Source organism: Coffea arabica, chromosome 2c (assembly GCF_036785885.1).
Source record: "Coffea arabica cultivar ET-39 chromosome 2c, Coffea Arabica ET-39 HiFi, whole genome shotgun sequence".
NCBI classification, from domain to species: Eukaryota; Viridiplantae; Streptophyta; class Magnoliopsida; order Gentianales; family Rubiaceae; genus Coffea; species Coffea arabica.
Window position 1 is genome coordinate 7169500 of NC_092312.1, and position 15142 is coordinate 7184641.

The window sequence follows — 15142 nt, forward strand, 5'->3', positions numbered from 1 at the left end:
TCGTAATGTACCCCGGCAAAAGTGGGCAAAAAATAAAATAGGGCTCATCTACATTGACCATTTCTCATGCATCACGCACCAGTTGACCAGATATCCACGTCACATAGTTTTCTTTCACAATCCAACATAATACACAACATACTTACATATGAAAAAAAAAAGATTAATTATCTTGGCCCCCCTGGAAAAGAAAAAAAAAATGGTGTCGGTGATTATTTAACGTTAAACAAATGGTGAAATTTAGTACTTTGGGTAATAAAACTAAGACATGATGGTTGGTTTCGCAGTAAAGGTGATGAGATCATATTAATAGGAAAACTCTTCGGAACATTGAATCTTTGCCTCATGTGTGGCATTTGGTTATAAAATTATCTTTGTGTTTATATACAATCAGATTAGAAACAGTTTTTGGACTTTTAACTACTTGCCTTTATCTCGTCTTGTGGAAGAGGAGGAGTTGGTGACAACCATCAACTTCGTTTCCAACAATTACGAGAAGAACTAATGGCAGGTGATCTTTGGCTTTTATGTGTATTTTTGGTGGTGATCTATTTATTCTCTCCTTTCTACCTCACTCTGTTTGTCAGTTTATGAGAGAACAATTTTTAGCCAAAAGGATCCATGTTTGGAATTATTATTAACCATATGATTAATTGTAATGAACAATCCTATCCTATTAATTAAATGCTCATTAATTATTATATTGGCCTTTAAGGGCTAGGGCTTGGACATCACAAAATTGCCAAAACATGTTGTAACATACTGTATTCTTTTGGTTGAGGCATAGGCTATATGGTGATCGACCCTAACTCATAATTAATGGCCAAGATTTAATCAATCGACACGGTAAACATTTAAAATGTTGAATTTTAATAACGAAGATTTTCTCTCTCTCTCTCTCTCTCTCTCTCTCTCTCTCTCTTTTTATATATAAATGGGAGGTTTTGAACCCAAGATCTACTACTTATAATTTCTCTTGTCTTAACACCCAATCCCATTAACAAAGATTTGGCATAACCAGGTGTTTTTTTTTTTTATATAAAACATCAGTCAATATTATTAATAATCTAGCTGAAAATCGTCCAGCACTTTTTGTTTGACAAAGTAATCTGCACTAATGGCAAAAAATACATTGAACATGTCACAGATATATTTGATCTAAAAAATCATAAAATTTAACAGAGTTACAAATTATAAAAACTTACACTATTGTGAATCACAAATCATCAAGTCTGACCAATTGAACGAATGCCACCATAAATATATGTGCATGCCTATTCCCTCAGATCTGCTATCCAATTGGTTCAAGTTCAAAACCGATATTGAGATTTGACGAGAAGACCCAAGAAATTTTAAATCTGACATCTAGATCTGAAGAAATTCTTAGATTTGAGAAAATAACTAGCAAAAAAAAAAAAAGAAACAAAGATGAATTATCATGAATTATGACATAACCAGGTGTCAAATGCTTGACACGCCAAGTCATTTTGTGATGAATTAATTACATCCTACCACAAAAACCGCAACCATCTGAAAATTACACTGACGGTGTTTCTTGCTCCAATTTCATTTTGGTCAGCAACTGTCCTGCACATGCCCTTGGATTCGCAACTTGTCTTGGATGGATTCACGTCTTAATCCTCATTTATACGTATTCTATTTTTAAGCTCTCTTGGTTTTGCAACTTTCTTTCCGGCGATCATCACGTTCATGATTTCATCATAGCTTGTGTTTGGTTTCTTGGTCAACTCGCTTGGCTCTCGCTTTGATGTCAACACGAAGCTAACTTGCAACTTGATCAAAGGAAACATTTTCAAGCTAATGCATTAAATTTGATTCGTGTTGGTCCGTTTAAAATACAATTGAAAAAATGAAGGATCATGACTTTTCACATTTAAAAGAAATTCTAGATGAAATATAATTGTCATCTTACAGTACATAATGCTTATCCCTATGGACCAATAAAAGAGTAGATAGAACAGATATTACATGGCAATAATTCATACTAGTTACTACGTATTATTATATGCATCCCAATAGTTTACTTGTCTAAAATTAGAAGCAAGATAATTATTATTTTGAAAAAAAAAATGCTATCTAACGTTATCACCTGCTTTCCTTAATGTACCATTGTACTTTCTTTTCTAAATGGAGCACTACGTACTCCTTGTGGGTTATATATCCCTCCCTCACAAAATTCACTTCCAAGTATCCTGAGTCCTTGTTTGGATTACAATTTTTCTCTAAAAGATTTATACGTTTTTCATAAATATATTTTCATTTATTTTTTTATCTTATATACATCAAATTGTTACAATACATTTTTTTTTTAATAAAAACTCTAAAAAATAACAATCTAAACAGACTCTTAGTCCTCTAGTCCCGTACCAAATTTGGCTGGTGAATCATTTCAAGAGATGAACACGTTTTTTTTTTCATCTTTGTCCTTTCACCGTATTCGGTTTTTGGTGAAAAAGAAGAAACCTCGTATTCTAAACGTTGATTGCGTGATCAATTTAGTGAACACAGAGGAGACACGGTGGTGACCGGAGTAGATTGATAACGGCTTGCCCCACCCAGCTCCGGGTTGGGGGGCCCTGAGGAGGTGTTATAAGTTATAACTGAGGAGACGGCAACTTTGAAAGGTCAAAAAAGCTGGTGCTTGTCTCTTCCACCTTGACCTTTTCGACTCACGGACACGGCCCCTCCTGTCTTGGAGGCTGCTACTTGCACTAGTACTGTGCATTGTATTAACGCTACTACTACTGCGAGTCTGCGACTTGCTTCTGGCTTATCTTCTTCTTCCCAAGTCCCAAATGCATTTATTTAGCCCACACGCTTTGGCTTTTTCAGACGGATAATGGGACATCCGTTATTAATTGTGTCGTCCAGAGTCTCATCTGGTGGCTTGCGCCAGCTCTTTTGAGATGGATAATTGCGTTTCCGGCAACCATTTCCCCGAAGAACTTGGTAGCAACGGGATTTCCATAAATATTTTGGCCAAGTGAAAGTGAGGGCAGCTTCTCATAAGTCAAAAAGCGCTTGCAAATTGATGCACCCCGGAAAAGGATTCTTGCTGGAATTCATGGTCTTGACCATGTCGAATTTGAACGGTTGAGCTTGGAAATACTGATCACTTCTTTCAAAGCAAATGCTTGGAAATACTCATACTCATTAATATTTCTCTAGAAAATTTGGACCACGGGCGAATTCCTTCAATCATCGGATCGCAACTTGATTGGTTTAATTCAATTGATGAGTCTTATAACGACAAACTAGAATGAATATGACATCGTTAATCAATTCTTTACTGATGCTGCTGTTGTTAGTAATTTTGGCCGATTTTTAGACTGATCTTATAACCAATAATGCCAGATTTTTATTTTAGACGGATCAGCCACTACAACTCCACTTAAGTATAAAAATCTGTTCCATCTCCATCATCAATTGAACTCAAGTGTGACAGATTTGGTATATTAGGAACTAAAGTACTATCACGTACACCTTGATATTTAGGGACTAAAATGGAAATTTAAACAAAGTTGAAGGTTGCAAAGTGGAATCGATCCCTTATTTCGTTGTTGGCTTAGAAACCAACAATAATCTCTAAAGCTGAAAAATCTGCTTCCGATGGAGTTGTCTTGGTAAATAATAGGGTATTCCTGACTAAACGCTACATGCAAATCTTCAGAAAAAGTAAAGGAAATTATATTCCTGCATGCCCTTCTTGTATTTATTAGCACCATATTTTCACTTGACGGGTGAATGTAATTTACCAAAACAAGATAGCGTAACGAGTGAAGTACGCGAAATTCTCAGTGCTCACTCAAGGGGTTTTGTGCAAATTTGGGGCGTTCAAGTAATATAGCAGCAGAGCTCTGGGCGATTTTGTTGGGACTGAGACTAGCCTGGGAGCAAGGGTATAGGAGGGTGGTTATTGAGTCAGACGCACAGGTGGCTTTGACATTGATTAACAATGCATCTGATGAGAGTCCATATTGGAATTTGGTTGCGGGTATCCGAGAGTTGCTAGGCTATGAATGGGAATGCTGCTTGGAACATTCGTGGCGTGAAGGAAACTGTTGTGCAGATTATCTAGCACAGCTCGGAAAGGATTTAGCTCCGGGAATGACTGTCTTCCAGGATCCTTCACAAGTATTACGAACACTTCTGAGCCGTGATGTTTGTGACGTGGCAATACCTCGCCTAATTAATATGTAACGGGCTCACGCCCTCCTTTGTACCAAAAAAAGAAGTACGCGAAATTCATGCACAAATTTGTATGTGCATGAAAAAGCTGATTGGGTAATGCCATGACGCTACAAATAACACTTGGACATGACGTTACGTCTTTGTTCTTACAGAATATCAGTGCTAGTTGTTACGTGCTCCTTAGGGTTAGGACGCTAGAAACAGGAATGTATGGGAGCATCTTTCTTGCCAAATCGTGAGCTTCACTGAAAATGGTGAATAGAATTATTGGTTGTGAGCCACCTTCTCGAATTGATCGAAGGCCATCCATACTGAAGACGCAAAATTAAGAAAGTAACTGAGAAAAGCGCTTTTAACTACCATCTCCAGGAGGAAAAAAAAAAAAAGATTTTGGATGGGAGATGCCATTTAGTACTTCAAGTCTAAGCATCCCCTATTTTCATCCAAATCGTCACGTCCTGCTTTCAAGTTTTTCCATCAAGGATCAAGAGTTGTTACACAAATTAAATCGAAAAGATTTTGCCCGCTACTTCTAAAATCATGGAAAATCTTTTAGTAAATGCATTTACTGACTGTCGCTCAAATGTTAAAGTAAGTAATCAGTGAGGAGAAGATAGAGCATGGGTCGTAATCATGCGAAATTTCCAACAAATTCAGCATAATATAGAAAGAAAGTGACAAGAAAACTCATAATCAATTCCTCAATACATACGGTTCAGATGACATGACCACTAATTCATAATCAGTTCTTAGTATCCACAGCCTTGATTGATGTGAGGTAGTGAGGAATTCACACTAGCTATAAAGTAGCTTTCAAGTGTATATCGTATCTGGAAGTAGTCCTGCAATCAAGTTTTCAAAAGCTTGTTTTACTAAAGAATTAATGATACCAGGGAGAGCATCTTACTACACTTGTACTCATTTTCGCCCAATAAATATTGGAACTGTGACATCTTTCGTCTCCGTGCGAATTATCGTATTTGATCGATTTTTGATTCGTCTGCCGATCAATCAATTTTTAGGCTGATGAGGTTCAAGAGCCGAGCCCTCGACGGCTGCGTTCATCTAACCCCGTATAGTTACGTAGAACTTTCTCTTAATTACGTATGTTGCAAACCGGATTGGTGTTAAAATTGAATACACACCCATGTCTAGCATTAAACCCCAGCTTCTTCAGAATGTTATTCATAATCTTACCGAGAAGGGAAAAAATAAAAATAAAAAAGACGTGCCGAATGTTAGCGATGATATGGACTTAATTAGCAGCTAATGTTCTATTAGACCTATATAATTTGTCGGGAAACTACTATATATGCTAGACTCAAAATTAACTGCTCCAAATACAAATTTCCTTGGTTTTATAACATATGATTTTGGTCGGTTTCTGGGATTTCCCAGGTTGTGAAAAATACAAGTCTAGGCGTGATGGCCTGCAAGGAGATGCAGACGAACCACTAGCAAAATGCTACAAAATCTCTGTTCAGTTTGGAAGGTTATGGTTCAGTTTGGACATATATTTTCGTCGAACGTTCGATTTTTGTCTCGGGCGTGACTTTTTTTTTTTTTTGTCTGATAATTCACTAGGATCTTACCAGCATGAACTAGCATCAAAACTTCTGTGATTCTTCTGTCTTACAATTAAGCTGGATGTTAGTGGCGTGGACTGTGTCATACATTCCTCGTAGACTGTTTTCTGGGTCTTCGACAAATTAAGATGGAATGTTAGGCAGAAGCCAAACTCATAACTAAGTCCAGCATCATGCCATATATACCAATGATTTCGACACAAATTTTCGAATTAGTTGCTAATCTTGCCATTGGTAGCACATGATTTTGCTTGTAATAAGAGCTTGCTTGCTGGTTGTCCCTCAAAACTCGGGTTTCGGGTTTGCAATTTTGCAATCTTTTCCTCCTCCTCCTACTAATTATTGGAGAAGAGGACCATTAATTTGTGGACGTCCCAGACACAACTGCCATTGGACAAACATGATTCACTCGTTAGCGATTAAGGGAAAATATTGCAAAAAAAAAAAAAAAAAACCACGATGGGGTTACATGTCTCTACAATAATAAGGTAGAAGTAGATGGTTTGGTGAAGTTAAATATTTCTACAATAATAAAGCAGGAGTAGATGGTTTGGTGCAGACAATCTAGTCCTCTTTTTCATTTTACTTTTGCCCACTTCATGTTTTTTTCTCACAATAACTTGCATCATTAGCGTAACTAATTTCCTTCAAAATTAATTTAAACTTATCTAGCTAATTACACATTGCCAATACAACATGTAATTGCTGGTAATTCCCTTTAAATTTGAAAAATTACACGTATCTCCTCCCATTATGTGCTATTTTTGGTTCAAAATTACTAAGAAAATTTATATAATTTAATAGAAGAATGTCCACCCAAGGGTAATCTAAGGTTATTAACATGTATAGTTTGCTTACATCAGTGAAGTAAACCCCAAACAAATTTGTGAGGGAGGCTTTTGTAATTTTGAAACTTGATGGGTACTTTGTACAATTATCATAAAGCTCATGGGAGGTTTGTGAAATTATCCCGTTTATCAATTCAATTGAAATGGCTCCGTGTTCTTTATCAATTCAAATTGAATGGTTAGACATTTTAAGACAGAGGTACTTTGATGTTTTGAATGTGATTTCATAAGCACAATAGTACCAAAAAGTTCTTCTTTTTTATAAGTTCAACATTTAAATACTTCAACGTGAATTAGGCCAAAAAAATAGTGTACACAATTTTTGAATACCTTTACAAACGATAGCATTTCTAGTCAAACTTTTCGGCACGAAATCTATCGAGGATTAACATTACATTTCAGAGATTAAAATTTATTCTTGTTTAGTGGTCTGCCGATCCACGGTTTAAGAGTTTTTGTATAAAAATATACTATAACAATTAAGTGTATATAAGGTAAAAAAGTGATTAAAAAATATATTTGCAGAAAGCATAAAATTTTTTCCGCAAAAAATCACAAATCCAAAAAGTTGCACCTGCATCAAATCAACAAGCAAATAAAGAACTCCTGGCCATCGCATATGGATTTGGGGCAGGGACGGTATGACCGATGACCGTCCCTGCACGGTTAAGGGTCAAGATTTGCCCTCAAAATTTTGTGCGGTTGAGATTACACCATGTAACTCGATTTTCGCGTCAAGTGTGGAGCCCATCACTATCTGTTTTGAAAATACATCCTGTGAAAAAAAAGTTACACGATGTACAAAGAAAGTTACGGACAGTTGATAATGACCAAAATTGGCAGGGACGGTTCTGCAACCGTCCATACCCCGAGTCCCTCGCATATTGACACCCTTGTCTGTACGTTTTGAAAAGTGCGAGGAAGAAAACTATTAATGATTTTTTCTCTCTGTTTAATTTAATCTTTTTTTTTTATAAAAAAAATCATCATTTCATTAAATCTATACAAATTACATCAATCACACCAAAAACAAACAGATTTGGAGGACAAACACTTGATACTACAAATCTAGAAAATAAATAGAACAATATACTAAAGCTCCAAAAAAAATCCACAAATAAAATACTTATAGCTCCAAGATTATCTGCGCATATTTAATTCTTAGAGTCGGAATCCATATTAAAGCAATTATGTTTTTAATAATTAGAACGTCCGCGTAATTGGTTATTGTATTGGGTGCATCACCTTACCTAGGCCGACATCGTGAAAGTACAATGGCAAGGATCCAACGGTTCACAATCTCACATCGATTGATCGTAGGATATTTATTTTGAATTTAAGATCCATAGGAACACCTTTCTGTCATCAATTGATTTGATGGGTGTTTCTTGTGAATCTCCCTTAGATTGTTTTCGGACCAGTTTGCTAATGCGTGCTGCGTGTCAACTCATTGTTTGTGCGTGTGTGTGTTCTATTCCGTTGAGGAAAAAAAAAGATCCAATGGCTCAAGTACTCCATGCAATTAGTTAATTATGTCCGGATGCACCCGGAACAAATTTTAGACGTACCATATCCGAAATTCAGCGAACCCACCTTGATTTCAGTCGAGCGTTTGCGCCATCGATTTGAGTTGTTAGAAGCGACAAAAGAAGAGCTGCTACCAAATCATTAAACAGAGATGTAGGCCATTTTGCAACCACCTTTGATTTCCAGAAACCAACCATGACCCAAAGCCTTGAATTCCAATAATTTTGTCAACTCAATTTTTATACCTCCTCAACTTCTAGGCTAATGACTATTTATTCACACAGATTAAGAAATTTAATTAATATATAGTCACAACAATTATTTTTTGCTCATATTTTCTTCAAAGACCACTTATTAACATTAGATCATTTGTGCAAAGTAAAAGACGCATATTACTATATATTATTTTTGGGACTTAGAATAATTTTAAGTTTTTCAATGCAAGAGTCAATCTAGTTAGTGTTATATGTTTGACAAAAATGAACAACAGGAATAAAATTGTCAAACAATCAAACTTTTCAAATTGGAACCATTAGAAGGCAACTAACATATTTTAAAAATTTCTAACAACTATGTACATTAAATATGAATATATTAGTAAAATAGCAAGCTAACTACTCTTTAAAAGTGGAAATTTCTAATTTTTTTTTTTGGGATCAAAATCTTTGCAGGAGTATTATCTTCGATCTAGCCCTCAAAGCTGAAAGTAAAAAACCATTTTTGAAGGCTTCTATTTCGTAGGTCTCTCGTATTTGAGCTTTCAACGAGCTTGATTTTTTTTTTTTTTGGTAAAAAAAAAAGGACTTGATCCCACTTTAGGTCCCAACCCTTATTTGGGTTGTTGGGTTATTCCCCATTTTTGTTACAAGGGTCGAACTCTGATGGATGCCCTAACTAGGGACTACACCGCCAGGTCGGCTACCTTGGAGAAACTTCAACGAGCTTGATTTGTTTGCGCTTGATTCCAACTCTTCGACCAGCATTGTGTAAGGTGGCCTTAAATTCAAATTTTCGTCACAATTAGGAAATACCACTTTGATTGATCTGTCATGTCCCCCTCTACCGTTTCTTTGATTGATATACCACCGAATTTAATCACTAGAATTAGAGCTTCATTGAAATGCCTGACATACTAACAAGGGCACTTAAAAAGATGTATAATTATTGCATCCAACAAGAACCATTACTGAAACCTCATCTTATCAGCCATGTATAGTTATTGATGCTTTGCACTCAACTCAAATTAAGAACTCCTACTCCTATTGTACTACACTTAATAATTGACTTGCGAAGTCTCAAATCAATCCCTTTTAGGATGATGTTAAGGACTAGCGCAACTAATGCCACGTTAATCCTCATCACAACACTCATATATAATCAATGATGTTTCCCACTCATCTCAATGACAAATTGAATTAAGACCCTATCATACAACCAAAGACCAAACGGACCCTTTAAATCAAATCCATTTTCGCTGATAAATTAGACATACTAATCATCTGATTATGCAAGTGTCCGCTATTAGTCAAAGACTGAGTGCGACAATCACTAGGAACCCTAGTAACAATTATATGTCAGTGCAGAGTTTAGTCACTAGTGCTCACTTTAAATCTCATTTTCAGATGATTAGTTAGCATTACTAGGATTAACGACTAATCGTAAGACTCCTGCTGGACAGATGAGATGGGATGGTTAGTGTTCATACGTGTATTGTTGCATATTTGGAGGAAAAAGTCCACTGAGAGGGTAGGGGAGCAGTTAAATAAGGGCTGACGACAGATGTAATTTTAAGATATTCCAAGTTTCAACCACTTGAAGGAAAAACAAGAAAAAAAAAATCCCAAATCACCTCGACGGCAACATGCATCATTCATCATTCGGTTGGTTTTAGTACACGAGATTTCTCCCATTTTCCTGGAATGCAATTTACTCTCGATTTACAGTACCTTATTAAAATTCACGGACCCTAATGAATTTACTCTCTCTGTCTCTCTTGCCCCTTTATTTGTTTACTTAATCCTTCCCTATGTTTAGTTAATATAAGTGAAAAGTTTCGAAGTTCAATTAGATTTTGTTGATGCCAGTGTCAGAAGCTAGGGAAAGTTTAACGTGCCTTGCGTCTATTTTGTTCTATACATACACGGTACGAGTGCTAATTGAAGAAATCTTGTATACCTTTCCTTTATTTAAGAGCCTTTCTTCCCGGATTAGAATTAAGGCTAGAAGTGTTAGATTCTTGCAAGTCAACTCAAGTTGCCAATATCTATTTCACCAGTCCCAGATGCTATAGAATTCAAGCCAGCCGCTGATTTGCTGAACTGAGACCAGTTGAGCAAATGCTGAAGAAGAAAATGTTAGACCGGCAAATTGCAGCAGAACAATCCCAGTGAAAAAGCAGAATTTTGTGAGCAGATGCGGTAAGTCCATGTGAAGATAGCTGAGTAGTATGTTGATGTTTCAGGGGAGGAAATCAGAAGAAAAGGAGTTCATACTTAGGTGTTGAACTCTTAGGTACTGAGAGTTCCGTGTCCACAGTCCCACATCTCTTAGCGCTTTTCACAGTCCCACATCGCTTAGGTATTGAGAGCAAATTGAGGTGGGAAGACTATAAAAGGAACGTTTGGCCTAACTTGACAAGCTCACGGAGCCGCGTGTCGAGCACAGAGCGAACTATTCTTTCGCCTTTTACTAAAGAATACCGTGTGCTCGTCACAATAAGCGGCATACGCCTATTTTTGGAGGGCGCTTTTATCCAAAAGCCCCTACAATTTCAGTCTAAGATTTTTGTTTTGTATTATGAATTTGAGAATAATTTGTCATATATGCTAGGGAGAATTGGTTGAACCCCATACGCTTTGCCTGCATGCAAGAGTTGGTCAATTTGAACAATAATCGCTGTTCCAAAATTGTCTTGCGCTACCAAAGTCTGTTTAGGACGATGAACAACGATAGGAAACTTAGGCTAGCCTGTTTAGGACGATGAACAAGGATAGGAAACTTGGGCCTTGTCGGAAAGTATTGTTATTTTTTATAATCATCTTTTTTTATCATCTTTTTTTCTCATATATATTAAATCGTCACAGTAATGAAAAATGACAAAAAATACAATCCAAACATTCGCTATATGGTATCCCTGCCTTCCTCATAAATCCAATAATTTTGGTAACTGGAGTGTGAGGCTTCTTGTTTTAAGTGTAAAAACGTGATTTTACCTTTGGAAGGTTGTTAGATTTTACTTGTACCTTTGATGGAAGAGTTGGGATTGTCTTACTAATCCAATTCAACACTTAAATTTAATGGGTTCAAAACTTAAATATTAAAACGCGTTTGATAATAAAAAATAGAATATCTTAATTAATTAAGTGATATTAAATTTTCTAGATAAATTTTGATCTAAAAAGTAAGTAATAAGTTATTCATTTATTACTTGGTATAATATATATATTTAAATATATCAAATTTAATATTTAATAATTCAATAATTTAATGGATTCAGATTCTAGATTCAAAATTTCAATTTTATCAAACTCACCCTTTCAATAAACAGTAGGTATTTCTTTTTCGTTGGAGCATGTACTTTCTTCATATCACATACTAGAATTTCCTACTGTGTGCAGGGTATTAAACTACTTGTGTCTTTTGGGCTGCTCGGTCAGATATGCACGTTTCTGCCCTACTGACATCCTTTAAAAGACCATAATTAAAAAGGTGCATGGGCAGTCGCTTTGTATATTTAAAATGGTCTTCTAAGGCCCAGAAATCTTGAACTAGAAGGTTCAGAACCAGAAGTACAGTATATGAATTCTACCTTCCCCTACTAAAAAGATTAAAAAAAAAATTCAAGAGGAAAAAAAAAAAAAAGAAGGCTGACCTAATCCCAAAGACAAAGGAAAGTAACTTCCATACAAATATTTTTTTCCGCCTAAGCAATTATAAATTTACACAGATGTGAAAACTAACCCAATTCAGAAGAGAGGATAAGATAGAGATTTTAATAAGTAGGAGGCCCAATCTTTTATTTTCTTTTTTTTTTAATTTATTGTATTGTAAATTAAGAGATGAAGAACAAATGCATGTGGAAAATCTTTAACCTATCATAAAGAGATTATAACACTTAAGAGTATAAATCCAAAACGAAAAAATCCTTCCCTCTTCTTGCTTCTTAAATCCCATTTCTTTCCTGATGAAAAATAATTTAAAAAAAATGAAAATAAAGTAAAATCTGAAGTAGATTAGAGGAAATTGAAATATAGACCACATATGGTCGTAAAGTAAACAGCAGCCGTTTACAGCCCAGGACTAAACCTGGACTCGGCCCAAGAGTTCTCAAGCTCAGACCCAGTTACGGCTGGAGCACCACAGATATAAAACTGCAGCCGTCGAAAATGAAAACCCTAATCCCCTTGCATTTGGACCACTAGGGTTTCTGAGCAGCCTCTGAAGGAAGTCTCCCTCGAACCGAAGCCATGGGTAAGCATTAGGGAACTCTGCTTCTCCAGAATTGCTTTTATGTTGAATGTCCTTGCTCTGAAAGATTTATTTTGGCACTGTGATTTAATCGAGATTAATGGCACAGCTAGAATCAAGGTACACGAGCTTCGTAACAAGTCGAAGACGGAATTGCTAGCGCAGTTGAAGGATCTCAAGGCGGAGCTCGCCCTTCTCCGCGTCGCCAAGGTCACCGGCGGTGCCCCTAACAAACTCTCCAAAATGTATGTATTTCCTAGATAGAGCTATACCTGTGTAACTTCCGTGATGGCAATTTAACTTTCTGATTAGTATGTTTTCCTGTAATTTTGCCATTTATTTGGATGTGAATTCCAATTGAGAAATAGTTATTGTGTCTTTGGGCTTTTTATGATTACTTTTGTGTCTAATTTGGAGATAGGTCTTGCAGGATCTGAATACTTGTATGTTCAGCTTTTGCATGCGTATTTTGCATTTGAATATTCCCTTTGTCTACATTTTTTTGCCGGTGGTTAAATGCTTCTGAGTCCTTTGAACTATGTATATCTGGTCTTACAGGATGATTTTAACGTATCTGTGCATTTAGCTGTGAGATGCAATACATATCTGCCCGGAAGAAAAAAGAAAAGTTACCTTGGATACCATTAAAAGTCATAGTTTGGTGCTTTCTAGGTTCTAATGTCTGAGGTTTCTTCGTCTTTTGTGGATTACTGTGTTTCAAACGGAATCTTCAGTTGCCTTGAAGGGCTCTGTATTTATGTTCAGTATTTGACCATTTTGATCTACTTGTCAATGCAGCAAGGTAGTGAGGTTGTCCATCGCCCAGGTGTTGACTGTAATTTCCCAAAAGCAGAAGGCTGCTCTTAGGGAGGCTTACAAGAACAAGAAATACTTGCCCCTCGACCTGCGCCCCAAGAAAACAAGGGCTATCCGCAGACGTCTTACCAAGCATCAGGTAAAATTCGTGGCTTATACCTTGGATGTGTTGTTCGTTTATTTTTCCCTTTGTTAGGATCCATTTGTGGTGGATGGTCTTCATTAATTATGTGAACTAGAATCTGGTGAAGCAGGTAAATTTATTTAATAGCGTGAGGTTATTCTTATTTTAGTGGTTAAATCTTTTCTTGCGCAAAGCTTAATGTCATATAATCTCTTTTACGGTATGAAAGGTCATTTGGTAAACATAGCATGGATGTCAACCTCTTCTGCATGGGAAATTTGCACCTTCAGCATATAAAAGATTAATTATTGGATATTTTAGCTGAAATTATTTATATTGGGTGCTTGTGTCATTCTAGGCTATTGACTATTGAGATGGTTGTGAACCATTAAATGGTTTCGATGTTGGATTATATGCCTATATCAAACTGCAATTTCATGTGAGCGCATGCAGTAGTAGCAACTTTGTTTTCTGAAACGGACATGAAAGCTTCTTCATTGCCTCTGAACGTTTTGGAATGTTTTGCATTACAAATTTAAGCACCACTAAATGATTACAAGTTATGTTACTACATGCACTTGTTGCTAACTTGCTTGATGCAGATGAACTCTATTTAGTTATTTATCCTTTTGCACGTGGCATCATCTGGGTTTGATTCCCCGGCCACTATGTGGTTTAATTTCTGCTATTATGGTGTGTGAATGTTATAGTATATGCTCTTGGGGATCTATTTTCTGACCCATGTCTTATCTTGTAGGCCTCTTTGAAGACAGAGCGACAGAAGAAGAAGGAGATGTACTTCCCCGTGCGGAAGTATGCCATTAAGGTTTAGGGAGGGACTGCTTGTGAGAGGTTTTGGTGTTTTACATGAAAGCAGACAACATTTTGTTAAAATCAGATTTTGCAAATTTTTGTTACTATTAGTGCCTTCTTACTGGACTTGGACTCGAGATTATTGGTTCATGTTGAATTTTGGTATTTCAGTTTCACCTATTCTAGATAATTCTGTACCTTTATCTGTTCGGAGAAATAGCTTTCGCTTCATTCTAAAAAGATCGACTTTGTGCCTTAACTAATCCTTTAATTTCCATTTGAGCGTTAGTGTTGACACCTAGTGGTGGCAGGCCATGGGTTTCTAATCCCCCAGCCCATTTCGGTGCTCCCTCGCTCTCCTTTCATCTTCTTTTATTGGAATTGTGGCTGACGGCTAATGGTGGTGTTATCTTTATTGTTGCAACTTCCCCTTAGCAACTCTCGTCCCTCACCTCTCTTCCCCTTGAAACTGTGTGGGATTGTGGAAGTTGTAGAATTAAAAGCGTCGAATTGTGGGCGACGGACATCTGTTCTCTGCAACGTGGCTGATATAGTTGAATCTAATTGATTATTGATAGGTTTTTGTCTATTGCATTGTCTTGGATCTTTTTCATTTCGCCAACTTCTCCGACTTGGTCCAATGTGGGATTGCAGTGTGAAAATGGCCTCTGGTGGACAATCTCCAATTGTGGCATCCGATAGCTTGCAGGCTGGATATCCTCAAAGTTGGAAATCCAGCAAATATCAGT

The 15142-nt window shown here is 36.6% G+C and overlaps 1 protein-coding gene and 1 non-coding gene across 2 annotated transcripts; both read left to right on the plus strand.

Annotated features, from left to right (window-relative positions):
• Positions 1-10818: 10818 nt before the first annotated feature.
• Positions 10819-10934, plus strand: LOC113728296 (U5 spliceosomal RNA). The gene has a single exon (XR_003458025.1). It is a non-coding gene; the product is annotated as a U5 spliceosomal RNA (small nuclear RNA).
• Positions 10935-12503: 1569 nt separating this feature from the next.
• On the plus strand, positions 12504-14583 carry LOC140034974 (large ribosomal subunit protein uL29). The gene is made up of 4 exons (XM_072073979.1): positions 12504-12643; positions 12750-12885; positions 13439-13595; positions 14338-14583. The coding sequence occupies exons 1-4, from the start codon at positions 12640-12642 to the stop codon at positions 14410-14412; spliced, it is 372 nt and encodes a 123-aa protein (XP_071930080.1). The 5' UTR covers positions 12504-12639; the 3' UTR covers positions 14413-14583.
• Positions 14584-15142: the final 559 nt, after the last annotated feature.